At 45.4% G+C, this 27,180-nt stretch overlaps 1 protein-coding gene across 1 annotated transcript in view; it reads right to left on the reverse strand.

The window, feature by feature from the left end:
• Positions 1-27,180, reverse strand: part of LOC105384890 (laminin subunit alpha) — an 80,980-nt gene that overhangs the window by 45,399 nt on the left and 8,401 nt on the right. The window contains exons 5-33 of the mRNA XM_048632971.1: positions 26,814-26,984; positions 26,115-26,322; positions 25,788-25,997; positions 25,418-25,611; positions 25,061-25,136; positions 24,570-24,707; positions 23,981-24,092; positions 23,427-23,602; positions 22,817-22,993; positions 20,529-20,651; positions 19,842-20,000; positions 18,922-19,070; positions 17,437-17,541; positions 17,145-17,281; positions 16,517-16,655; positions 15,748-15,936; positions 14,781-14,975; positions 13,813-13,974; positions 12,408-12,560; positions 11,423-11,594; positions 10,640-10,794; positions 9,938-10,094; positions 9,090-9,323; positions 8,543-8,705; positions 7,792-7,954; positions 6,447-6,569; positions 5,473-5,647; positions 3,204-3,356; positions 2,642-2,795 (exon numbers count right to left, since the gene is read on the reverse strand). Coding sequence (XP_048488928.1) covers positions 2,642-2,795; positions 3,204-3,356; positions 5,473-5,647; positions 6,447-6,569; positions 7,792-7,954; positions 8,543-8,705; positions 9,090-9,323; positions 9,938-10,094; positions 10,640-10,794; positions 11,423-11,594; positions 12,408-12,560; positions 13,813-13,974; positions 14,781-14,975; positions 15,748-15,936; positions 16,517-16,655; positions 17,145-17,281; positions 17,437-17,541; positions 18,922-19,070; positions 19,842-20,000; positions 20,529-20,651; positions 22,817-22,993; positions 23,427-23,602; positions 23,981-24,092; positions 24,570-24,707; positions 25,061-25,136; positions 25,418-25,611; positions 25,788-25,997; positions 26,115-26,322; positions 26,814-26,984 — 4,622 coding nt within the window. The remainder of the gene's footprint in view (positions 1-2,641; positions 2,796-3,203; positions 3,357-5,472; positions 5,648-6,446; positions 6,570-7,791; positions 7,955-8,542; positions 8,706-9,089; positions 9,324-9,937; positions 10,095-10,639; positions 10,795-11,422; positions 11,595-12,407; positions 12,561-13,812; positions 13,975-14,780; positions 14,976-15,747; positions 15,937-16,516; positions 16,656-17,144; positions 17,282-17,436; positions 17,542-18,921; positions 19,071-19,841; positions 20,001-20,528; positions 20,652-22,816; positions 22,994-23,426; positions 23,603-23,980; positions 24,093-24,569; positions 24,708-25,060; positions 25,137-25,417; positions 25,612-25,787; positions 25,998-26,114; positions 26,323-26,813; positions 26,985-27,180) is intronic.

Here is a 27,180-nt window from a genome sequence, read left to right on the forward strand (position 1 = left end):
GATTTGAAATCTCTGCAACGCTACCACAATTTCCCATGTCTCGATGGAGTTGAAGGCGTTTTCATAGTCCACAAAGGCTAGACACAGAGGCTGATTATACTCTTCGGTATTCTGTGTAATCTGCCTTACTGTGTGGATGTGGTTTATTGTACTAAAACAGATCCATGAGATACTTTAATTAATAAAAAACAAGCTCAGCCTTCGCATTTAAGATTTTTTTTTATTTTTAAAGTATGAGTACTAATTTTGTCTTTATTGTTTTTGTACTAAAGTTCCCAGTTTTTTCGCCCTTTGGCGACCCCCCTACAGAAGCTTCGCGACCCCCCAGGGGGTCGCGACCCACAGGTTGAAAAACACTGATGTAAAGTATCGTATGCGGGGTAATTTTATGTCAGTAGTCGGGTTTTAGTACCTGAACATTTTTTATTTCAATAATTTTGGTGTTGTTATTTAAATACCTACAGTATGCATATTTTTTTAATGTGCAAATCAAGCCCTTTCATTTGATACCCCTCACGCCATAGTTGGAAAAATATTTTTTTTTCGATCATCACGTTATGTCCTCTAGAAAGCGCTATGTACCTACATTTCAATGTTACGTCACATAGCCTATAACCATCAATCAATATGCTTTTAACGATACCTCATACATCAAAATCCATCAAGCCGTTAAGGCTACAGGAGGGAACAAAGAAACAGACAAACATACATACAAACGAAAAACATTACCCTCCTCCTTCGGCAGTCGGGTAAAAACAGACTTTACACTTATCTACGGCGCAGACTCTTTAATATTTTTGGTAGAGATACTTGCATCAAGAATACCAACTTCACTGGTGGTATCATTGATGACTCATACAACAAATATGGGACTCACCTGCAGGGTGATCACGAACAATATAGAATCGAATGCGAGTGCGACTAGTGGCAACTTGACAGCACTTTCGAACACTTTTTACCTATAGAATTGACAGTTGTCGCACTCGCATTCGATTCTATACGTTAGCACTGTTTTTCGTGATCGCCCTGCTGGTGGTGACAGGGTCGTGCCAGTAGGTGGCCCTGATGTAGACGGCGGTGAGGTTCATGAGCTGCTCGCTCTCGGCTATACAGTTCATACAACATGTGTAGTATAGAGGGCTCACCTGGTAGTGACAGCCTCGTGCAGTAGGTGGCCCTGATGTAGACGGCGGTGAGGTTCATGAGCTGCTCGCTCTCGGCTATACAGTTCATACAACATGTGTAGTATAGAGGGCTCACCTGGTAGTGACAGCCTCGTGCCAGTAGGTAGCCCTGATGTAGACGGCGGTGAGGTTCATGAGCTGCTCGCTCTCGGCTATACAGTTCATACAACATGTGTAGTATAGAGGGCTCACCTGGTGGTGACAGCCTCGTGCAGTAGGTGGCCCTGATGTAGACGCGGTGAGGTTCATGAGCTGCTCGCTCTCGGCTATACAGTTCATACAACATGTGTAGTATAGAGGGCTCACCTGGTAGTGACAGCCTCGTGCCAGTAGGTAGCCCTGATGTAGACGGCGGTGAGGTTCATGAGCTGCTCGCTCTCGGCTATACAGTTCATACAACATGTGTAGTATAGAGGGCTCACCTGGTAGTGACAGCCTCGTGCAGTAGGTGGCCCTGATGTAGACGGCGGTGAGGTTCATGAGCTGCTCGCTCTCGGCTATACAGTTCATACAACATGTGTAGTATAGAGGGCTCACCTGGTAGTGACAGCCTCGTGCAGTAGGTGGCCCTGATGTAGACGGCGGTGAGGTTCATGAGCTGCTCGCTCTCGGCTATACAGTTCATACAACATGTGTAGTATAGAGGGCTCACCTGGTAGTGACAGCCTCGTGCAGTAGGTGGCCCTGATGTAGACGGCGGTGAGGTTCATGAGCTGCTCGCTCTCGGCTATACAGTTCATACAACATGTGTAGTATAGAGGGCTCACCTGGTAGTGACAGCCTCGTGCAGTAGGTGGCCCTGATGTAGACGGCGGTGAGGTTCCTGAGCTGCTCGCTCTCGGCTATACAGTTCATACAACATGTGTAGTATAGAGGGCTCACCTGGTAGTGACAGCCTCGTGCAGTAGGTGGCCCTGATGTAGACGGCGGTGAGGTTCATGAGCTGCTCGCTCTCGGCTATACAGTTCATACAACATGTGTAGTATAGAGGGCTCACCTGGTAGTGACAGCCTCGTGCAGTAGGTGGCCCTGATGTAGACGGCGGTGAGGTTCCTGAGCTGCTCGCTCTCGGCTATACAGTTCATACAACATGTGTAGTATAGAGGGCTCACCTGGTAGTGACAGCCTCGTGCAGTAGGTGGCCCTGATGTAGACGGCGGTGAGGTTCATGAGCTGCTCGCTCTCGGCTATACAGTTCATACAACATGTGTAGTATAGAGGGCTCACCTGGTAGTGACAGCCTCGTGCAGTAGGTGGCCCTGATGTAGACGGCGGTGAGGTTCATGAGCTGCTCGCTCTCGGCTATACAGTTCATACAACATGTGTAGTATAGAGGGCTCACCTGGTGGTGACAGCCTCGTGCAGTAGGTGGCCCTGATGTAGACGGCGGTGAGGTTCCTGAGCTGCTCGCTCTCAGCTATACAGTTCATACAACATGTGTAGTATAGAGGGCTCACCTGGTAGTGACAGCCTCGTGCCAGTAAGTAGCCCTTATGTATATGGCGGTAAGGTTCAACAGCACGTTCATGAGCTGGTCGCGGGAGACCGCGCTGCCATCCACGTTCGTGAAGTCGCTTTCGGCTATACGCACTGCATGTTCCCAGTTCTCAACTGAAAACAAGGTTACGTGTCAATGATTTGGAAAGGAAAGATGCGATCGGATGAACATTTTGGTTAAAGTAAATGTCACCCGCGCGCTGGCCCTAATTCTGACAAATTATGACAGAAATATTTTGGGACATACGCGAGGGTGCGGATTGCGGGGATTCGTAGATAATCAAAATTCACTATTCATTGTCTACTTGTCTACAAGCCTTAATTTGACCTTTGGTCTTACTCTATTTAAGTATAAATATACTTATAGTGCCAGTAACAGTAAAAAAATCAGTTTCTTAGGGTTCCGTACCTCAAGAGGAAAAAAGGAACCCTAGGATCACTTTGTTGTCCGTCTGTCTGTCTGCCTGTCAGCACCCTTTTTTATTGTCAGTATTATTATTCTTCCAAAGTAAGTTCTCTCACCGGAAGGCGGTTGCTCCACGCTGTTGTGCACGATGTATCCACTGCTGCCGCCGAGCACGACGTCTGGGGCCGAGATCGCGTGTCCATTGCCGCTCTGTGTCGTGTAGAATATCGAGTACTTCAGGTACCCGCCGTATGACGTCAGACGTTTTCCTGCGAAGGGAATGGTAGGTTATACGTGGTACTTTGGTACTTTGGGTGCGGGAGAGTAGGTACCCTGACGTATGGACTGTAGTTTATGTGTGACCGGCGCACCCTTTGCAGGCAGTGACTAACGCTAACTGGTTAAGAGTTACAGTATTCTCCCAACCTTCAGGTTTAACTGTATTACGTTTACGATGTTGCGTCTGTCTCGCGTTGAAGCAATCACAACTTCTCTTAAAACGCGTTTTTACAAAAAGTTTAAAAACAAAAATGTTCATCGAGCTAAGAGCCTATTTTAGAACCTAGCATCAAGAACCTAGTACCTAGAATGTAGAATTGGACCTAGAATGTAGACAGACGCAATACGTTGCCTTTCAAGAGAGTTACTTATCAGAAATATCTTACATACCGATTGTTCAACCACAGACTCACCATAATACTGCTCGGGCGCAGCGAAGTAAACGATCTTGTCGTCGGCGTCGTTGGTGCCGAGGTCGGCGCCGATGGCCGTGTGGTTGAGCAGGCTGGGGGCGTCGTGTGCGGGGACTCCGCCGGCCACCGCGAGCACTCCATGTTCACTAGCCTCTAGTAGACCTTACTCTTGGAAGGAAATGTATTGCGTCTGCCTTGTTTTCTCAACATTCAAACGATCATAACTTTTCTTACGAAGCGTTTTTACGAAAAGTTCAAAAACAAAAATGTTCATCGAGCTAACGGCTATTTTAGAACCTAGTATCAAGAATCTAGTATTTACCTAAAATGTAAGATTAGACCTAAAATGTAGACAGACGCAGTACGTTTCCTTTCAAGAGAAGGGCTACAGCAAAGAGTAAACCTGTATAGGATATACCATCAGGAACCGAGTACCTAGAATATAGACAGACGCAATACGTTGCCTTTCAAGAGCCACAGCAGACACCACAGCTGATATTACCTACCGATTGGCCAACGCTAGACTCACCATAATATTGCGCAGGCGCAGCGAAGTAAACTCACTTGTCATCGGCGTCGTTGGTGACGAGGTCGGCGCCGATGGTCGTGTGGTTGAGCAGGCTGGGGGCGTCGTGTGCGGGGACTCCGCCGGCCACCGCGAGCACTCCATGTTCACTAGCCTCTAGTAGCCCTTACTCTTGGAAGACAGTGTATTGCGTCTGCCTTGCTTAAGTGCTGGAGTGACGATTCCTTACAGCTTCTTTGGGTGCGCTAAAGGAGGCACCCTGACATATCGACTATACTTTATGTGCGACTAATGCTATTCGGACTGGCTAGGAGTTACAGTTTTCTTAAATCCTTTAGGATTGACTGGATGAAAGATTTTCAAGTGAAAACCAACTTTATTTACCAGCTGCCGCTACACGGCTTCGTTATCAACGTAGAAAAAAAATCACTATATCGGGATTCGCCATAAATACGGTGCTGTGTTTGGTGGAACGCGCATAAAACGAGTTTATCGACGTCGATTACGAACCTGTCTACCATACCATAAGGATCTGTCAATCCAACGTCATAGGACTCTTGCTATATTTAACAGCGAAAAATTTGACATTATTGGTCAACGATAGACTCACCATAATACTGCGCGGGCGCAGCGAAGTACACGATCTTGTCGTCGGCGTCGTTGGTGCCGAGGTCGGCGCCGATGGCCGTGTGGTTGAGCAGGCTGGGGGCGTCGTGTGCGGGGACTCCGCCGGCGACCGCCACACTCCATGTTCACTAGCCTCTAGTACCGCTACTCTTGATAGGCAGCGTATTGCGTCTGCCTTGCTTTCTCAACATAACTTCTCAAATAACGTTTTTACAAAAAGTTCAAAAACAAAAATGTTCATCGAGCTAACGGCTATTTTAGAACCTAGCATCAAGAACCTAGTACCTAGAATGTAGAATTAGGACCTAAAATGTAGACAAGACACACGCAATACGTTGCCTTTCAGAGGCAGAGATTACAGCTGATATTACCTACAACGATAGACTCACCATAATACTGCGCGGGCGCAGCGAAGTACACGATCTTGTCGTCGGCGTCGTTGGTGACGAGGTCGGCTCCGATGACCGTGTGGTTGAGCAGGCTGGGGGCGTCGTGTGCGGGGACAACAATAGACTCACCATAATACAACAATAGACTCACCATAATATTGCGCGGGCGCAGCGAAGTACACAATCTTATCATCAGCGTCGTTGGTGACGAGGTCGGCTCCGATGACCGTGTGGTTGAGAAGGCTGGGCGGCGTCGTGTGCGGGTAGACGGCTAGGGAACGCTCGAACTCCATGTTCACTAGCGACCAGTTCCACATGCCGGATATCTGGGGGTTTGGGGGTTGTTAGTGGAAGTGAATAGCCGGATCTCCACCAGACGATCCAACGCGATCCGATCGCCCGATCCAAGCAGTTTAATATGTAAAATTCCTTGGATCGCGCTCTCGGATCACGTTGGATCGTCTGGTGGGGATACGGCTAATGGTGGGTCGTGTACGGAAATTTTAAGACAGGGTTTTGGAAAAGTGGTAAGTATAGTAAACGGAAAGGGAGTGACTTAGTGGGTCACTGTGAACCACTTTTGTGCTAGATAAGACTTTTTATTACTGGTGAAAATAAACACTAAACAGTAACGTCAGCAACCAATTTCCTACAAAAACTTTGAATTTATAAAAGTCGTGTACCAAAAGTTGTTTAAGTTGTTTAAGAACGACCCCAGCACTTCTACTCTTTTGGCTTCCAACTTTCGGGTAACTATTCCTATCCTTGCAACACATAATCATAACGACCCATCACGTCCCCACTGCTGGGGCACGGGTCTCCTTCCAATGAAGGAAGGATTTTAGGCCTAGTCCACTACGCTGACCTAAGACGGGTTGGTGGACCCCAACACAAGCAAGCTTGCGCTGAGAGAGTTGTCGGGTAAGTGGGCAACCGGACTGTCAAATGATTTCAAGCTACCCGAAGGCCTCTGACTAGGCTTAACGACTGCTACCGAAGCAGCAACCGGGACCCACGGCTTAACGTGCCGTCCGAAGCACGGAAGAATCTAGGAAAGAACCACTTAAAATCGGTCACCCATCCAATGGCTGACCGTGCCAGTTGTTGCTTAACCTATTAACATACCTCAGCCCAGTAAAGTTGGGCGGACGAGCATCGAGTGGTCTTGCCGAAGCAGTGGCACTTGGTGCAGCCGTCCGGCGAGTCCGGCTGCAGGTTGAAGTATTCTTCCTTGCACATGTCGCAACTCTGTAACAAGGGAATGAGGTAAGGTATTGTAGAATAACGGAAACAGGGTGGTTGGTGGTAAGTGAAGCGAGGGTGCTAATATTTCGAGAGACAGGGACGTCGAAAGCATGAACACAAGAAATGAAGATGAAGGAATTGTAAGTATAAAGCATTTGAATTGTCATTCAGCCGCCATGGCGACTGAATTACAGAAAAGGAGAAAGTGGGGTGCTCGAAACATGTCTCCTCGTGTTACTTGTTAACTGTAAACGTCCCGTGCACCCTGGGCTGTCAGCAGGCTACTACTGACACTGTTCTAAATGGCTAATCTGGAAAACTTCCACGGGTTCGTTATCGACGTCGATAAACAGGTTTCAATCACATCGCCGTATTTATAGTGAGCCGCGACAGTAACGTTTATCTACATCTATATTGAACCCATGTAGCAGCAGCATGTGTGTTCATTTATCGTTGTTCAGAAGGCTGACTCACCTGTCCCGTGACGTACTTCTTGCAGAAGCACTGCGCCGTGTTCTGGTCGCAGACGTCGTCGGTGGTGCCCGCCAGGTCGCAGTGGCACTGGTAGCAGTCCGGGAACGCTAGTGTCACACAGCTACAACTCAGTCCGGAGTAGACACTGACCTGCCCCGTGACGTACTTCTTGCAGAAGCACTGCGCCGTGTTCTGGTCGCAGACGTCGTCGGTGGTGCCCGCCAGGTCGCAGTGGCACTGGTAGCAGTCCGGGAACGCTAGTGTCACACAGCTACAACTCAGTCCGGAGTAGACACTGACCTGCCCCGTGACGTACTTCTTGCAGAAGCACTGCGCCGTGTTCTGGTCGCAGACGTCGTCGGTGGTGCCCGCCAGGTCGCAGTGGCACTGGTAGCAGTCCGGGAACGCTAGTGTCACACAGCTACAACTCAGTCCGGAGTAGACACTGACCTGCCCCGTGACGTACTTCTTGCAGAAGCACTGCGCCGTGTTCTGGTCGCAGACGTCGTCGGTGGTGCCCGCCAGGTCGCAGTGGCACTGGTAGCAGTCCGGGAACGCTAGTGTCACACAGCTACAACTCAGTCCGGAGTAGACACTGACCTGCCCCGTGACGTACTTCTTGCAGAAGCACTGCGCCGTGTTCTGGTCGCAGACGTCGTCGGTGGTGCCCGCCAGGTTGCAGTGGCACTGGTAGCAGTCCGGGAACGCGTAGTGTCACACAGCTACAACTCAGTCCGGAGTAGACACTGACCTGCCCCGTGACGTACTTCTTGCAGAAGCACTGCGCCGTGTTCTGGTCGCAGACGTCGTCGGTGGTGCCCGCCAGGTCGCAGTGGCACTGGTAGCAGTCCGGGAACGCGTAGTGTCCGGGCACGCAGTGGTCGCACACGCGACCCATCACGTTCTCTTTGCATCTGCGGAGAAACAATGTAAGTTTAGTTTCTTCCTCGCTAGTTTACCAATAATTTTTACTATTTTACCTCTTTCTTTCTCTTTCTTCTTTCGGCCAAAAAATCTTTCAAATCAGTATACAAACACATGATCACCCACATTGCAACGCAGCAAGCCTTGAAAATGAACAGGGGAACAGTGTGAGATTGTTTATATAACATTTATGAGGGGCACTTTTACTGCAGCCTGTCATATTATGCAGTCGTCGCAGCCTCGTTGCACGTCACAATGAGACTTGTCCTCTCCCACTGAGGTTGCTATGAGCTACTCACTCGCAGTTCCCGCTGTCGGCGTGGCACTGCAGCCTCGTTGCACGTCACAATGAGACTTGTCCTCTCCCACTGAGGTTGCTATGAGCTACTCACTCGCAGTTCCCGCTGTCGGCGTGGCACTGCAGCCTCGTTGCACGTCACAATGAGACTTGTCCTCTCCCACTGAAGTTGCTATGAGCTACTCACTCGCAGTTCCCGCTGTCGGCGTGGCACTGCAGCCTCGTTGCACGTCACAATGAGACTTGTCCTCTCCCACTGAGGTTGCTATGAGCTACTCACTCGCAGTTCCCGCTGTCGGCGTGGCACTGCAGCCTCTCCCCCCGCACCCCGAGCGGGTTGCAGTTGCAGTCGTCGCAGCCTCGTTGCACGTCGAAGTTGAAGGTGTACGGCTTGCAGCGGTCGCAGTTCTCGCCTTCGACGTTCTTGGGGCATATGCACAGACCTGCAAGGGGTTGGGTAGTGTGAGCATAGTGTTAGTGGGGATATTATATTAGCCGAAGGTATGGGGTGATTGATGTGGGCGTTCGTTATGCTGCAAATTACGTAGAGTGAGCGAAAAACTGGAAAATAAACACAGCCGCTAACTCAGTCAGCGGAGAACAGTTCTTCTACTGGGAACTTAGCGGCAGCGATATGACCACCTCACCAAAAATCCATTTACCATAAACTTTACATTAGCCCTATAAAAGCTAAGAAATCCATACATTTTATTTGTCATTTGTTCGCTTTCAAGGGCAACCCAACTTTGTTCACCAGTCATAAGGATCTGCCAACCAAACGTCCTATATACCCATACTATATTTACAAAATATATCTCAAAACTCACCATCATCATCACAAATGGCCGTCGACGGGCAGTTGCAAGGCTTGCAGTCAGGAAAGCCGTAGTATCCAGTTTTACAAGCGCTGCAAGTGCGACCGATCACGTTGGGTCTGCACCGGCACTGGCCTCCGAAGCTGTCGCACTCCAGGTCTAGGGATCCTTCTACGTCGCAGAAACAGCGGAGGGTTCCGCTGTTGTAGTCCGCTGTTATGGAGAACACTGCGTCGCGGCAGAAGCCTGTTGGATGCGAAGTTAATTAAGATAAGTTTGGTAACTATAAAATTGTTTGTGTGGTTTTGAGAGTATTGCAAATGTAGATTATTGATGTTTAAAGAGATATCTTATTGGCTAACTTAAATAGATAGTAAATTCTTCCCCTCTCCTAAAGGATTTGAGCTATGAGCAGGATATATAATCCGATATTAAAATTAGTTAGCCCTAGGCGAAAGCAAAGGTGAGAGCGAAACATGGCGTCGGATACGGTCTAAAGATGATATACAACGGTTATCGGTAGGTATGCTATAGTGATTCATATAGTCGTAGGGCTACTGTTGCCAAAACCGTTTGCATTTGCTTTTGCCTAGTCATAATTTATATAGATCATCTACAAGACATTTTGCCCATTATTATAAGCTATCTGCTATGTCCATGCTTCCAGGTATCTAGGTTGTTTAAAAAATATGACAGCTCATAAGTTGAATTGGCATTCATCACCATCATCAGCTTATAGCAGTCCACTGCTTAACGTATGCCTCTCCCAAAGCACGCCACTGAATGCAATCTTATAGCTTTCCGACTCCTAAAGGCAAGTAAGAAGAAGAATAACATCACCACTCCTCCCCACTACATACCGACATCAGTAGTAGCCACCTGGTAGTGGTTCATGGAGCACTTGCTGATGAACTCTCGCGTGTAGTCCAACATGTTGGCCTCTTTGACTACGGAGTCCACGTAGTCGGCTGCCGCGACTACGAGAATGTAGTCCAGCCAGACGCCCTTGTTCTCGCTCTGTGGGGGGAGGGTATGTTGTACAATACAGTTTGAATACATGAGTTTTAGTGGAAAAGTTGAACTTACAAAATGTCGACATCAAATCAAGCAGAAGATGATGGGTGTTTTGGTGTTTATATCCAATCAAGATAATTCATACATCGTTTGATAGCTCTCTTCAAGTAAACAAAATTGCTATGACGACCAATTCGTATTATTCATAAGTGGCCAACAATTTTTTGCAGTGATATGCACTCTTTCTCCTGATGACATGAAGGGAGAACTTACTTTGAACTTGAACTGGTTTTGAACAAACAATGCTCATATTATAATAAGTAATTAAGATTAAAACTCCTGCGCCTGCGCAGCGTGCGTCGCGTCCGCCGTCGACATTTTCACTAGCAGCGTGCTGCTACACCCTGTATACACTAGCAGCGTGTGCTACACCCTGTATACCTGCAGCGTGAGTGTGAAGTTGTGCTGCAGAGGCAGGCTCTCCCCGGCGGCTTGATCTCTGTGCAACACCCTGTATACACTAGCAGCGTGTGCTACACCCTGTATACCTGCAGCGTGAGTGTGAAGTTGTGCTGCAGAGGCAGGCTCTCCCCAGGGGGTTGTACCAGCGCCCGGCATCCGGATGTGGAGGGGCAGTGGGCGACGTGCGCCCGCGCAGTGTATGTGCCGTCCGCTGTTGTCACGTTCACTAGGAGGGTGGTCTCTGTGAAGGAATTAGGCAGGTTAGAAATGTTGTAAACGTGAAAGTATGTTTGTTAATCTTGAATAAATACTGGAGATCGAATTTTCACGAAAAAGACATGGGCGACTGTTTATTAAAGCCGTCATACATTAATGAATGGGCGATTTGTGAGTTTGACAAGGTATGTACAGAATCTGGTGAATTCACATGAACAGAAACAAAATCCCCTGTGACATGTATGACAAGATCCACTATTGGTCGTTATCTCACCATTCTTGGTCATTTACCGTACCGTACCATTCACTTTGTTTCAGCTCAGTCATGAAAGGATTATCCAGTGGCCGCTAAACGGGTTCGTTTTCGACGTAGATAAAGGTCACTAAATCACGATTCGCCATAAATATGCAACCGTGATTGGTGAAACGCGCACTAAATAACTTATCAACGTCGATAAGGAACCCGTCTATCAGCCGCGGAGTAGTTTAAATAACTGTGGTGCGCCTGTCGCATAGGCTGTCGAAGAGGCTCTTCGTGCGAAGAATAGCATAATAGACAGGGGTGGCTCTTTTCGTGCCCGGGTAGTATACTGACCCGGGTGGTGGGGCTGGTAGTGTACTGACCCGGGTGGTGCTGCTAGTAGTGTACTGACCCGGGTGGTGCGGCTGGTAGTAGTGCAGCAGCAGCACGTAGTCCTGCGGCGCGGGCACCCTCCCCTCCAGCGCGAGGGGGGCGGCGGGGGTCACTTGTACCACCACGGTCGAGTTGTCCAAGATGGGAGGTCGGGTGAGACGGTCGCCGCCGACGCCGGACTCCGCTTCCAGCTGGTGGGGAAAGGAATAAGTTAGAAATAATAATAAAGTGGTGTACCTAATAAGCAAAAGGGGACAAAACTTTTGCGATAAAGTGTAGCTTTTCCTAGCTGTTGGTCACACATCTTTTTACATGGGACAGGCACGTCCCGTCATGTATTCCACTTGTCATTCCCCCACTATACACCAGAGGGGCATTCCTCATAGTCACAGGTATGGTCATGTGCAGAGAAAGCTAACCCCTCTCTCATAGTAACAATGGTTCTGAGAGGGGTCAGGTTTCTTGGAGTCGACGGCGCCGCTGAAGATCGCCAGCATACACTGCCCATCGCAGCCCGTCATGCAGTCCACTCGCTACTCCGCCACTATATACTACTATACACATGCCTTATAGTCACAGGTATGGTCAAAAGCTGACTTGATGAGAGGGGGTCATAGTAACAATGCTTCTGAGAATGGTCAGGTTTCTCTGCCCCTTACGACCACTTGTAAACTACGGAGCGTAGACTAAAGCCAAGATTTATATGTAGACAAAAATAAAATGTGTATTTTGCAAGCTAGCCTATTTTCAACACAGAAACAAAACCAAAAAGCAACTCTTTTGACAGTCAAAAAATGTACCTTCTTAGAGTCAACAGCTCCGCTGAAGACAGCCGGCACGCACTGCCTTTACTACGCACTAATCCACCTGCTATTCCTAAATCTGACCCCCCTCCCATAACAATGCTTCTGGTACAGTGTACCTTCTTACGTGACTCCGGCCTAATTAGCTGTGTTAGTCACACACAGCAAAGCCACACAACTAAAATTGATTGATTTCTGTACCTTCTTAGAGTCCACGGCGCCGCTGAAGACAGCCGGCACACACTGCCCGTCGCGGCGAAGACAGGCGGCGCGCCCCGTCATGTAGTCCACTTGCCATTCCGCCTCCGGGACAGCCACGATTGATTTTATGCCGACTAACGTGTCTGGTTCACCCTGTGAATAGGTAGAAGTGATTAGAATACAGCAGTGTGTGATAGAGGGTTGTATGGGAGGTAAGGTCGGCATTGCATAATTTGCGTACTGGAGACTCCACCTAACACTGACGTTCAAGTAGAAGATATTGCTGGTTTCTTCTCTTCTAAACCTTCACCGGATTGGAACCGCACTGTCACCTAGAGAACCACACGGTCACTGGGCAACACTCACGTCCAAGTAGACGACGTTGTTGGTGTCTTCTCTTCAGTACCCTTGCTGCACTGGGACCGCACTGTCACCTAGGGAACCACACTGTCACTGTGCAACACTCACGTCCAAGTAGATGACGTTGTCGGTGTCTTATCTTCAGTACCTCGCCGGATTGGAACCGCATTGTCACCTAGGGAACCGCACTGTCACCTATAGAACCGCACTGTCACCCCGGCAACACTCACGTCCAAGTAGATGACGTTGTTGGCGACTTCTCTTCGGAACCCTCTCCAGATTGGAACCGCACTGTCACCTAGGGAACCGCACTGTCACCTATAGAACCGCGCTGTCACCCCGGCAACACTCACGTCCAAGTAGATGACGTTGTTGGCGACTTCTCTTCGGAACCCTCGCCAGATTGGAACCGCACTGTCACCTAGGGAACCACACATTCACTGTGGAACACTCACGTCCAAGTAGATGACGTTGTTAGTGACTTTTCTTCGAAACCCTCGCCGCATTGGAACCGCACTGTCACCTAGGATACCCTACTATCATCTGGGCAACACTCACGTCCAAGTAGATTACGTTGTTGGTGTCTTTTCTTTGGAACTCTCGCCAGATTGAAACCGCACTGTCACCTAGAGAACCGCACTGTCACCTAGGGTACCTATCATCTGTGCAACACTCACGTCTAAATAGATGACGTTGTAGTGTCTTCTCTTCGAAACCTTACCAGATTGGAACCGCACTGTCACCTAGGGTACCTATCATCTGGGCAACTTACGTCCAAGTAGACGACGTTGTTCGTGTCGGTGACGCGGAACAGGCGTGCGTTGGCTCGCTCGTCTAGAACCAGCTGGCGGCAGGGGGCGGTGTACGGACACGAGTTGAAGTTGATCACGCCCGCCTCTTCGGTACCTTCGCCTGATTGGAACCGCACTGTCACCTAGGGAACCGCACTGTCACCTAGGGAACCGTACTGTCACTAAGGGAACCGCACTGTCACCTAGAGAACCGCACTGTCACCTAGGGAACCTTTAATCTGAGCAACACTCACGTCCAAGTACACGACGTTGTTTGTGTCGGTGACGCGGAACAGGCGTGCGTTGGCTCGCTCGTCTAGAACCAGCTGGCGGCAGGGGGCGGTGTACGGACACGAGTTGAAGTTGATCACGCCCGCCTCTTCGGAACCCTCGCCCGATTGGAACCGCACTGTCACCTAGGGAGCCGCACTGTCACCTAGGTAACCACACTGTCACCTCGGGAACCGCACTGTCACCTAGGGAACCGCACTGTCACCTAGGGTACCTTTCATCTGGACAACACTCACGTCCAAGTAGATGACGTTGTTAGTGTCTTCTCTTCGGAACCCTCGCCGGACTGTCACCTAGGGTACAGCACTGTCACGAACCACACTGTCATCTGAGCAACACTCACGTCCAAGTAGATGATGTTGGTGTCTTCTCTTCGGAATCCTCGCCGAAACTGCACTGTCACCTAGGGATCCACACTGTCACCTCGGGTACCTGTCACTGCGCAACACTCACGTCCAAGTAGACAACGTTGCTGGTGTCGGTGACGCGGAACAGGCGTGCGTTGGCTCGCTCGTCTAGAACCAGCTGGCGGCAGGGAGCGGTGTAGGGACACGAGTTGAAGTTGATCACGCCCGCCTCTTCGGTACCTTCGCCGGACTGGAACCGCACTGTCACCTGGGGAGGATAGAATATGTCTTTATTGGTCACAAAATATAAAATCTGATAAAGAGAAGTCACTCAGTTTTATACTTGAGTAAATTCACCTAAACAGGAACAAGAGACCTACTCTACGATAATTATTTTGACAATCGCAGCGCTGCATTCCATACTCATTACTTCACTTATTTTGATGTTCTCAACTGTGAAACTGATTTATCACTTATCTTACGTCCCCCAAGTAAGTAGTATACCAGAGAATACAAGTACATTTACAAGTTAACTATTTCCTCGTCTTGCAATCAATGTAGGTACCTCAAAAACTCATACTCACAATTCCCTTAGCACTGATCTCAAAGGTGGCGTTAGTGGCGATCTCATTCTGCGCAGTCGCGTTGACAGGCGTGACGTATTGCACTAGAAGGACATAGGGCCCACTCTGCTCTATCACCATCTTGTACTGGAGCTCTGGCTGCAAGTCGTTCATTAGAGGTATGTCCGTAGCTGATGCGTTTAACTCGTTCAGTTGCTGTGGGATAGACGAGAGTTTTAGTTATGAATGAATGAATGAATGAATATACTTTATTGACAGAAAAAATATGTATAGTATACATAAGTTGAAAAATTAAATAAAGAATTTACATTGTTACCTAAACTAGGCTCATCACCTGTGCGTTAGATAACAAGCTCTTCCTTTATATATCAATGGTAGGCACTACAAATAGTATTACAGTGTAGAATGAGTTTTGATAATATATAGGTACATTCATTAGAGAAAGTAATAAAAAACAAAAAAGACAAAAGTACTAATAATACAAGGACTTACAGTAAAAACGTCCACATCAATTAATTAATAACTTACATTACTAAATAATATTTATCCGTTTATCTAGTTGTCCAGATTGCAAAAATCTAAACAATTTCAACACACCCAAACCATACCAAAAGTGACAAGATTAACCGCGGAGGGGGGAAGATAACAAGTTGGTAGTGTAAACAGTATTTATTATGGCATGGTATTGCTACACCTGAATTAAATTTTTAGCTATGTGGAAAGCTATGAGCAAATGCCAAGGGTCCAAGCAAGCGGCTTCGAAACAGCGTCAAAGTTTAATCGTCGCAGTGCACACACAACGCTCGAATGTCTTCGATTTAAATGACATGCCACACAATGCGTTGATGTGACTGAGGACACCGACGCAGCACATAACACAATGCCCGTTGCAAGACAGCCTCCGCAGACAGCAGTTTATATTTTCCCAAAAATCAAGTAATAAATAAATATACAAAATATATCTTACCAGAGGATTGTCAATATAGCTAGTAGCAGAAGTCATGAGGCCGCTGACATCGGCATAGGGGAAGCCGTCCAGGCTGGGGTACTCGAAGTGACGACACAACTTGTTGTCTCCGATCTCGCAAGGCTTGTTCACCAGTTTGGTGAGAACTGTGGCTTCGTAGTACGCTTCTGGGATGAGAACGAAGTAATCCTGCGGGGTATTAGGGGATTTGTGAGTTTAATTATGGCAGTGTTGCAGGGTGAAAGTAGGTATCTACCTACTTTCACCCTGCACCATCTGGTGGCAATTTTATGGTGGATATAAATAAATAAATATGTAGGGACATCTCACACACAGCCATTCGACCCTAAGCTAGGCAGAGCCTATGTTATGGGTATCGGACAGCTGATCTATCTACACAAATACATTGATAGATACATATTAAATATAAATATCAACACCCAAGACCCGAGTGCAAATATCTGTCTTTTAAACAAATAGCAGCCAACAAAGCAACAATATTCGACATAGCAGTCAGGGCCACTAACCACAACGCCGTTCAACCGTCAGTATACGAGCAATAAGTTTAGTATCTTTACCTATTTATTTGAGTGAATACTAGGATATGTCGTGTGTTGTGATATGTCATCTATTCAGGGTTTCGTACCTCAAAAGGAAAAAAGAAACCCTTATAGGACTTTGTTGTCCGTATGTCTGTCTGTCTGTCACCACCGTTTTTCTCAGAAACGGGTAGCAGTATCAAGCTGATATTTCGCACAGATATACTCACAATCATGACTTCCTTGGTGGTCTTGATGGTGACGGTCCAGTTGCCGGGGTTCATGACGAAGGGCGCGGGCGAGTTGCCCTTGTCGCCCGCCACCGTCACGAGTTGTGGCGCCACCGTCGGACGCAGGAGCACCGAGAATCTGAAAAAGTAATAAAATAATATACAGGGTGTTGCAAGAAGGGGGTGACTCAGGGGGTCAATCTGAACACAATTTTGTTCTACGAGTTTTGGGAATTGGCGAATAACAAAAGTCATAAGTTTGTTACATCCATAAATACGATAAAAAAATTACAACCGATAAAAAAATATTTAGTTCCAAGTTTGGACGCTAGAGGAGCTCGAAGCGAATAAAATTTATTGCATTCCACTAAGTATGAAAGGTAATAAACATATGAGAATAGTATTTAAGATAGATAGATAGATAAGTTATTTATTTATTTACTTTATAGATTTTCCTTACAATATTCAGGGCATGTTTAACTTCGCGAATGTAACTTCATCATCATCATCGCGACCCATCACATCCCCACTGCTGGGGCACGTGTCTCCTTCCAATGAAGGAAGGGTTTTAGGCCTAGTCCACCACGCTGGCCTAGTGCGGGTTGGTACTTGGTTGAATGTGACTTACTTCTGCTGAATGTCGCCGATGCTCTCCGGAGTGATGATGATGGACGCCGTGACGGGATCCTTCAGAGGGTTCACGTACTTCAGCACCATCCGGTATAGGGACGACTTGGAGATGTGCACTTCGTTTATGACTTCATTCTGAAATTGCAGTTGGGTTTAGGTTTTGGCTTTATTTATGGCTTTTTAGGTAATAGGCAGTAAAGAAATCATAGGTACTTCAGCAATTTATACAATAATATATTTTTTAAATAAAATAACTCAGTTATTAATTAAATTATACTATGTGAAATCACCTGCAGCAATGAGAAAACGACGTATCCTTTCCAGGAGTATCCAGGGAATACTTCTTCTGAGCTCCTGTATCTGACTGCTCCGGATGGAGTTTGACCTTCTTCCACCTGCAAAAATAATTAAAAAATTAATAAATATGATTAAAACGGGAATTTGAGGTGATCACAACGTCTTGACCGCTATTGTTGGGACTCCGATACCGATTAGGTGGTCACCTTCATCGTTTTAGTAAAGATATCCTCCTAAACTATAGGTAGGGCCCTCCACGCGCGAGTTGCAGCGGACACTGGCCGGTCAACTTGTCGCACGTGTTGTGTGTCGACCCGCCGATGATTTGACAGCTGTCATAGGTCTCTTAGTCGTTGCCTAGTCAGAGGCCTTCGGGCGGCTTGAAAACATCTGACAGTCGGGTTGCCCACTTACCTGACAACTCTCTCAGCACAAGCTTGCTTGTCCATGTCCACTAACCCGCACTTGGCCAGCGTGGTGGACTAGGCCTAAACCCCTCCTTCATTGGAAGGAGACCCGTGCCGCAGCAGTGGGGACATGATAGGTCTCTTGCTATATTTGACAGACTTTAAAGACACATAGAGCCCTCACCTCATACTGGAACTGGTGCAGCGTGGGGAAGTAGTGCGCCCTGATTGGCTGGGTGTTGTCTGTCGAACCTCCAATATCATAGTTGCATTCTATCTCAGATACTAAAATGACAGATTCTGAACGATTCATTAACAGTTGATTGACCTGCCAATAGAACGTTAGCACGTCACTTTGGGGACAATCGTGTGTTGATGAACCATTCAGAACCTGACAATTTAGTATCTGAGATCAAAAAACAGACTTTAGAGCCGTTGTCTGTCGACCCGCCGATTACTTGACAGCTGTCATAGGTCTCCTATTATATTTGACAGACTTTAAAGACACATAGAGCCCTCACCTCATACTGGAACTGGTGCAGCGTGGGGAAGTAGTGCGCCCTGATAGGCTGTCGCTGTCGAAGCTCCAATATCACAGTTGCATTCTATAATTACTTTGTAAAATATAGCATGAGCATAGCACTCTTTGACGCTTGATTAACAGATCCAGTCAGCAGTCCAGGTAAATAAAGTTGGTTTTCACACGAATGCCAAATAAAATCTATGAATTCGACGTTCATACATAATACAGGATAGATTGCAGTAACGATGGTCAACGAAACCCGTTCGTTTGGCCGGTCTGTACGCAGCATTATACTGAAACTGGTGCAGCGTGGGGAAGTAGTGCGCCCTGACAGCCGGCCGGCTGTTGTCTGTCGAACCTCCAATATCATAGTTGCATTCTATCTCAGATACTAAAATAACAGATTCCGAACGGTTCATCAACAGTTGATTGTCCTGCCAATGTAAGAACGTAGTACGTCACTTGGGGGACAAATCGTCTGTTGATGAACCATTCAGAATCTAACAATTTAGTATCTGAGATTAAAAAACAGACTTTAGGGCGCTTACCTCATACTGGAACTGGTGCAGCGTGGGGAAGTAGTGCGCCCTGATCGGCTGGTCGCAGCGGCGTCCCTCCACGCGCGAGTTGCAGCGGCACTGCCCGGTCAGCTTGTCGCAATTGTTGTCTGTTGAGCCGCCGATGTCGCAGTCGCATTCTGGTGGGAATTTGGTGGTGTTAAAAGGGGAGAGGGAGTCTTTGTTGAATGAGGTTGGTAGAGGTGAATGACTGGGCTATACTTAGCTACTTTTTAAGTATAAGTTTTAAGTACAAAATGGTTGAGTAAAGGTCTTCGCACATTATAACAACTCACCGGCGACTCGACTCTATGGTAGACATTGATATTTAAGCCCTGTGTCATAATAATAATAATAGGTTTAATTTAAAAAAATGACATTTAGTGTACGATGCGTAGGCCACTCGTTGTACACCACTTTATAGTCATTTTTAAAATTAAACCTTGAAGATATGACACAGGGCTTAAATATCAATGTCTAGCCTAGAGTCGAGTCGCCGTTCAGTTGTTATAATGTGCGAAGATCTTAATTTATTGATTATCCGCAGTGTCATCACGGTTCCTATGTGTTTTCGTACAGAAAGACACGTTTACTCACAGCGATTCAAATCAAAGCTCTATTATCATAGCAGATGCTCAGTATACAGGATTCTGCAAAATAGGGTATACTATGCCGAAAGCGGTTGAATCAGGGGGTCATACTGAACATAGCGCAGTATAAAGCTTCTTTACTGTTTAATTTTTATACGTGGAGACCTGTAATTGGCTATGTTATGTAACCCCTACTATAATGCCCAAATGTACCTAGATATAAGCTGTTGGTTTTCCCATCAATCAATAAATAAATAAATAAACTCACTACTACCGCCATCTATATTCTGTTTGTGTGTGGGTTCTGAAACTATCACATACCAGTACAGCCGAACACGTTGTCAGTCTCGAGCCTGTAGTAGCCGTCTTGGCACTGGTCACAGCGGCGTTCACCCACGTTGTGTTTGCAGATGCACTGTCCGTTCTTAGTGTTGCACGAGCCGAGCCCGCCCAGTGTGCCCGCTAGGTGGCAGTCGCACTCTGTGGAGGGGAGGAAAGGGGGGTTAGTTGGCATAGTGATTATAGTTGTGCATAACAGACTGGGCGTAACTAAAATGCGCATAATATTGAAAAGACACATGAAAATTGGCATATTTTTATTTTTAACCGACTTCAAAAAAAAGGAGGAGGTTCTCAATTCGTCGGGATTTTTTTATTTATGTATATTCACCGATTACTCCGCCGTTAATGGACCGATTTTGATAATTATTTTTAGTGGTTTTTTGATGTCGGTTTTTATTTTTTTTTAATTATTAATTTATACACTATAATAAGATTACCTAGTTTTTATTAATAGCGCATTTCGAAAATGTTACAGACATTGTAATGGAAAACGAAAAAACATCTGCGCTATAAACTGGATAAAAAGTAGATCATCTAATTATTGAAGAAGTAAATATATAAATATATATAAAAAGTTTCTCCGTTTCACAATCACAAACACAGTCATCAAAGTCAACTGCACAGAAATACAGTTGTATTCTTGTATTGTAAAGCCATCACACATACCTTCGCATCCATTAGGATTATACTCCTGTAGGTTCCAGTAGAGCGGCTTGCAGTCGTTGCAGATGCGGCCCTGGACTCGATCCTTGCACTGACACAGCTCTCCGGCCGGCACTGACCCGCAGCCTGGGGAGTAAGGGAACGTGATTAGTAAACAGTCAAGTTTATTATCGAGGGTATTGTATATACTGGTCAGGGGAGTGTGGTTAGAAAATGGTATTGAGGTTAACATAGTATAAGGTAGGCAGTCAGATAAAGGGGCAAATTTGATCAGCTGGGAAATTCTTTTACCACAGTAACAACCCTAGTGTATCGCTCTGTGTATCGTGTTTGTCACAGTCCTCATAGAAGAAGTATAAACCAAATTTTTCACTTAGTCCAGCCTTCTGATGATAAGGTATGTTTCAGATACGGCTAGGGCAGGGTAAAAATAGGTACGAAGTTCGCTGTTCCAGGCCCTGTAGCACGGGGCGCTATTAAGACGTGACAAAAGTTCTCCGTCGCGCTCGCTCTTGAGGCTGCGCGATGTGAGTGAGCTCGATGCAAAACTCTTGTCACGTCTTACATGCGCCGCGTATACTAGCCTTTTAGCTAGTATAATAAACATACAAACATCTCACCAGCAAAGCTCGGTATGACCCCTCTAGGGTCACAGTTGCATTCCTCGCAGGCAGGATAGTTGTAGAAGTGTTCCTTGCAGTGGTCACACTTGTTGCCGTCGAAGTTGCACCAGCTAGTATACTACAGGTGTTGCAAAATGGGTACACTAAGCAAAAACCTAATAACTTTTTTTCGCGAATTTTGAAATTCTGATTTCATTTTCGGGTTTCGATACTCATACCATGCTGCATATGTAGGTTTCACCTTAGTGTACGCTTTTTGCATCACCCTGTATTAACACTCACCAGCAAAGCTCGGTATGACGCCTCTAGGGTCACAGTTGCACTCTTCGCAGGCGGGGTAGTTGTAGAAATGCTCCTTGCAGTGGTCACACTTGTTGCCGTCGAAGTGGGGCCAGCTAGTATAATACGGGTGTTGCAAAAAGGGTATACTAAGACGAAACTTACATGTGCAGCATGGTAGATGTAAGCCCGATTTTTTTTTACTGAATTTCAAAATTCGCGATTTTTATCATTTTCCAAAGAAACTAAGTTAGTCACGTGATTTTTTACCATCTAAAATGATATTTTTTCGGACTTAGACCATGCTGCCCATATAGATTTCGGCTTAGTATACTCTTTTAGCAACATTCCTTGCCTTGCCCTTGCCTATTTATTCGAATGTAATAAGGGTTCTGTCAGATGTCTTTCCCCGTGAAAAAAGGTTTAGTATAATATAAACACTCACCAGCAAAGCTCGGTATGACCCCTCTAGGGTCGCAGTTGCACTCTTCGCAGGCGGGGTAGTTGTAGAAGTGCTCCTTGCAGTGGTCGCACTTGTTGCCGTCGAAGTTAGACCAGCTAGTATACTACAGGTGTTGTAAAAAGGGTATAGGTACTAAGCCGTAACACTAAGTAAAAAACCACGTGACTAACATAGTTTCTATGGAAAATTATAATTTTTTTCGCGAATTTTGAATTTCTGATTTCATTTTCGGGTTTTGATACTTATACCATGCTGCATATGTAGGTTTCAGCTTAGTATACCATTTTTGCAACACCCTGTATAAACACTCACCAGCAAAGCTCGGTATGACCCCTCTAGGGTCACAGTTGCACTCCTCGCAGGCGGGGTAGTTGTAGAAGTGCTCCTTGCAGTGGTCACACTTGTTGCCTTCCAAGTTGCACCAGCTAGTATAATACGGGTGTTGCAAAAAGGGTATACTAAGCCGAAACACTAAGTAAAAAACCACGTGACTAGCATAGTTTCTATGGAAAATTTGAATTTTTTTTCGCGAGTTTTGAATTTCTGATTTCATTTTCGAGTTTTGATACTTATACCATGCTGCACATGTAGATTTGGGCTTAGTATAGCCTTTTTGCAACACCCTGTATAAACACTCACCAGCAAAGCTCGGTATGACCCCTCTAGGATCACAGTTGCACTCTTCACAGGCGGGGTAGTTGTAGAAGTGCTCCTTGCAGTGGTCACACTTGTTGCTGTCGAAGTTGCACCAGCTAGTATAATACGGGTGTTGCAAATAGGGTACGTAAGCCGAAACCTACATGTGCAGCATGGTATATCTAAGCCGAAAATGAAATTAGAATTTCAAAATTCGCGAAAAAGGCTCGTTGTACATGTAGGTTTCAGCTTACTATACCCTTTTTGCAACACCCTGTATAAACACTCACCAGCAAAGCTCGGTATGACCCCTCTAGGGTCACAGTTGCACTCCTCGCAGGCGGGATAGTTGTAGAAGTGTTCCTTGCAGTGGTCACACTTGTTGCCGTCGAAGTTGGGACGGCAGTGGCAGTCGCCGTTGTCGTCGCAGGTAGAGCCGATTGAGCCGGATACGTCGCAGTAGCATGCTGTGGGGATGTTGGTTCGTTATGATTATGAGGTTAGTTAACCATTAAAAAGATAAACCGTTTTTACATAATAATGATGTCGATTCTGAAGGTACGAATTCCAATTCAGTGCTGTCTAAACCTAAACATCTTTGTTTAAAATTCGACTCTGAGTGTTTTCGTAAATCTCATTTTTCAATGACAAAATTTATATACTTAATACTACTCAGTTTGCTTCCGGAGACACAGCCAAGGCCCTGATTAAGCCTTAATAAGGCATGGTAATAAAAAAAGAACATTGGTTTTTGCCCGTAACTCAATTTAGAGTTCAAAATAAGGTGGGAACTATTTTCCCTTTGTAATATTAAAGGTTAAATAGGTTTACCTAAAAAGTTTAGTAGCTCTGTAAGAATATTATTAGGAATCCTGCGTAATATAGAGGTAATAAACTTACGCAAACAGTCCGGGTACTTATAGTACCCCGGCGAGCACTGGTCGCACTGCTTGCCCCCGAAGTTGGAGAGACAGTTGCATTTCCCGTCAGCAGAGCAGCTGGTCGAGGTGGAACCCTTGGCTGAACAGTTGCAAGAGACGCAGACTCGCTCGCGACCGCGGACCTCCATGTAGTAGCTGGGAGAGAGTGGATTGGCTAAGTTTTTATGGTCACGAAACAAAACAAAGTGATTGCAAAATTAAAATAAAATAATGCTTAAATAATTTTATTTCAAATCAAAACAAAATTAATTTTTGTACACATAAATTTGTACGGGAAGTACCCCAAAAAAAAATATTTTACTACTTTGTTGGGGTTTAAAATTTTTGTACATCTATGCACAAAAATTTTGCTTAACAGCTTGATACCTTTAGCCGTTTCGGAAAAAAGGATTGTGACAGACCTATAGACAGACGGGTGGACAAAAAAGTGATCCTATAAGGGTTCCTTTTTCTTTTTGAGGTATGGAACCCTAAAAAGATTAAGCTATTTCACATATAAGTGGAAATAATTACCCAGATATGCACTGGTCGCAGCGGGCGCCTCCAAAGCCTTCCTTGCAGATGCACTGTCCGGTGACGTCATCACAGATGTTCGGGAGGGTGCCACTTGTGTCACAGTTGCAATCTGAGGAAGGATGTATTTATAGAGTTAGAATGGTTGTTTGTACACAGGGTGTTCCAGGCAGGAACAGAAATATCTTGAATATTTTATACTATTATTAGGGCATAATATTATATCTACATTTGATAGGCAGGTTAATAAAGGAGACTTTATTACAGTGCTAATTGAGTTTAAAAAAGTTTAGATTTTACTCATGACAGTTAATTGTCATTGATTTCCTTACCTTTATTTGGAACCCTAAATACAGAGTTTCTGAGAGCTGTGCTAACCAACTCAGTCTCCCTTTGTATTTGTTTGTTTTTTGTCAAGAGTTAAGCATCATCCTGACGAGCTAGCATAGCAAAAGTTCTATGTCATGCTCGCTTTTGAGGCTGCACAATGTGAGTGAGCGATGCAAAATGTTTATAATTTCTTAATTGCGCCCCATGCTAGCTCTGGTTGATCCTAATATTTACAGTACAAACTCAAACAGCATCTTACGTGAGCATGTTGGGTAGTTGTAGTAGCCGGCCTCGCACTGGTTGCAGGTGCGGCCCGCATACTTGCTGCGACAGGTGCAGTTGCCGCTGTCCTTGTCGCACACCGTGGACACCGAGCCCACCGTGTTGCATTCACAGCCTGCGGGGATTAATGTTTTGTGAGATAATTTCAGATAGTAATATGTAAGTGTATAATTGTTAAAATTTTGTATGTGGTTACATAGATTTTACTAAGATAGAGCTGTAGTGCATGGAAAGGAGTAGAGGAAAGATAATTTAAATGTTGTCATAATTAAGCTTCTTATGTTCTATTGTATATTTTATTGTGTTATTATATTTTACAGAGGTTAAAGCAGTAAAGACATGGAAAGGAGTAGCGAAATGAGGAAAGATAACTTAACTGTTACTTAATGTGTTCTTTTGTTCCACGTTGTCACTAAAATTATAAGACGTAAGTATAAAGTTAAAAAGAGGAAGTCACCGGACACTTACTTTTGCACTCCGAAGAATAGTAGCCATCAGCACAAATCTCACACGACTTGCCGGCGTAGTTGAATTTGCAAGGACACTAAAATGAAACAGTGAAAATTCATTTAATTTCAATTTCCATACAATGCAAGTGATAAAATCAGCGTACAAATTAAAGCTTTTAAAATAAACAAAACAAAAGAAAAATAAACAAACAAAAACAACTGTTAAAAGTTCAAAAACTTTGAATTTGGAAATGAAAATAAAGTTGCCAGTATTTTTAAAAAAGACGACTTTTATGAAATAAATATATTTTTCTCGTATTAAAATGTCATGATAGTTAGAGTTAGAGAATCAAACTGGATAATAATAAAACGTTACCAATCCACCAATGGGCGTGCAGTGCGAGCCCTCAGTGCCATTCAGGTTGCAGGTGCAGGGCTTGCAGTCAGGGTAGTCGAAGTAGCCGTATGCGCAAGAGTCACAGTTTGGTGGGTTGAATTCCACTCGGCATTCGCACTGACCAGTCTCCTCCGCACAGTTTCCAGTGGAAAAGTGTGGGTCACATTCACAAGCTGGGAGAAAATGAAATGTTATTTACTGCATGTTAATTTTATAGCTTCAGTATGTACATAGTTATCATAGTAAGGCACTTATTGATTTTGATTCATTAAATATAAACTGAAAATTTAAAGTACCTAGGTATAACACAAAAACCTATAAATGGTAGTAAAATAAAATAGTTACTTACGAGCGCAAACGTCTAGTTCTCCCCATTGTTTGCCGTAAGGCCGGTAAAAAGTAGGTTTGCATTTATTACAGTTGATGCCTTCGGTGTTGTGTTGGCAGTTCTGGCAGACACCACCTCCTTCGTAGTTTCCGTGAATATCGAGGGATAAACCATTCGCGTCGATTTCGGGGTCGTAAACGCACTCAGTTGAATGGTTGTGGCAATTGCAAGCTGTAAAATTATAAACGTTTATAAGTATCAATAACCTTCAGTAGGTATGTATAAAATTTTCATTGTTAAGTAAGTAGGTAAAAATCAACAATATAATTTGTAGAAACGACTTCTTACGTTCACAATCAAATCGATCCCAGTTTTGTGAGATTCTCCACTTCTTCTGTTCAAAGCCAGGGCAGCACTCGGCACACTGGGGCCCGCAGGTGTTGTGGTGGCAGCGGCAGACCAGGATGTTGGTTGTGTCACTCGGGTCGCAGTTGTCAGCGTGACCGTTGCACATGCACCGTCCTCCGATCTCGATGTCTTTTATGCTGTAGAAGTACTGTGGGAGAAGTGATTTAAATTATTTTATCGGTAAATGTTTAGCACCTATATCAAATATTTCAGTTTCTAAAGTCTGTTTTTTAATCTCAGATACTAAAGTAACAGATTCTGAACAGTCCATCAACAGTCGCTCGTCCCGCGATTAAGTGAGTTCTATTGGCGTGACAATCAACTATTTATGAATTTCAGAATCTGTCAATTTAGTATCTGAGATAAAAAAAAACAGACTTTAGTATATAACGTAAATATTTTTTAAGCGTACGTGAATTTTTTTTTCCATATTCAAGGATGTCATTTTTTTGTGGCAACATTGTAAAAAAAAGCATAATGCTCGATGGCGGGAACATTTAAATCTGTCTTATTTATTTTATTTAAGTATTTAATTCTTTATTGCACAAATATTAGAAATAAATGTACAAATGGAGGGCTTAATGCTAAGAGCATTTTCTACCAGCCAACCTACAGGACCATGTATATACGCTAACTCACCCGCCGTGTAACAGTGGGATCCTGCCTCGCGACGCTCATGAGGTGCCCCAGCAGATTCTTGGTCCTTAGCAAGCGCAGCCGCACGTTGGTAGCTCGAGTCCACTCTTGCAGAACCGAAGAGTTGAAGTACTTGTTGGACGACGGACGGTAGTTCAGCAGGGAGATCGGGATCTGAATGGGGTTTAATAATTATAGTTTAGTATATTTTAGGCTATTCTCTGAAGCGTTATTGCCTGCAACTAGCTCGCAAGAATGTATAATGATAATTTGTAAGATAAATAATATTACCTAAATCCTAAGCTGGGACAATTTCCCACCACGCTGGTCCACTGCGGTTTGGTGGGTTCACACATCTTCATAACTAGCC

The sequence above is a fragment of the Plutella xylostella genome, chromosome Z, assembly GCF_932276165.1.
Source record: "Plutella xylostella chromosome Z, ilPluXylo3.1, whole genome shotgun sequence".
NCBI lineage: Eukaryota > Metazoa > Arthropoda > Insecta > Lepidoptera > Plutellidae > Plutella > Plutella xylostella.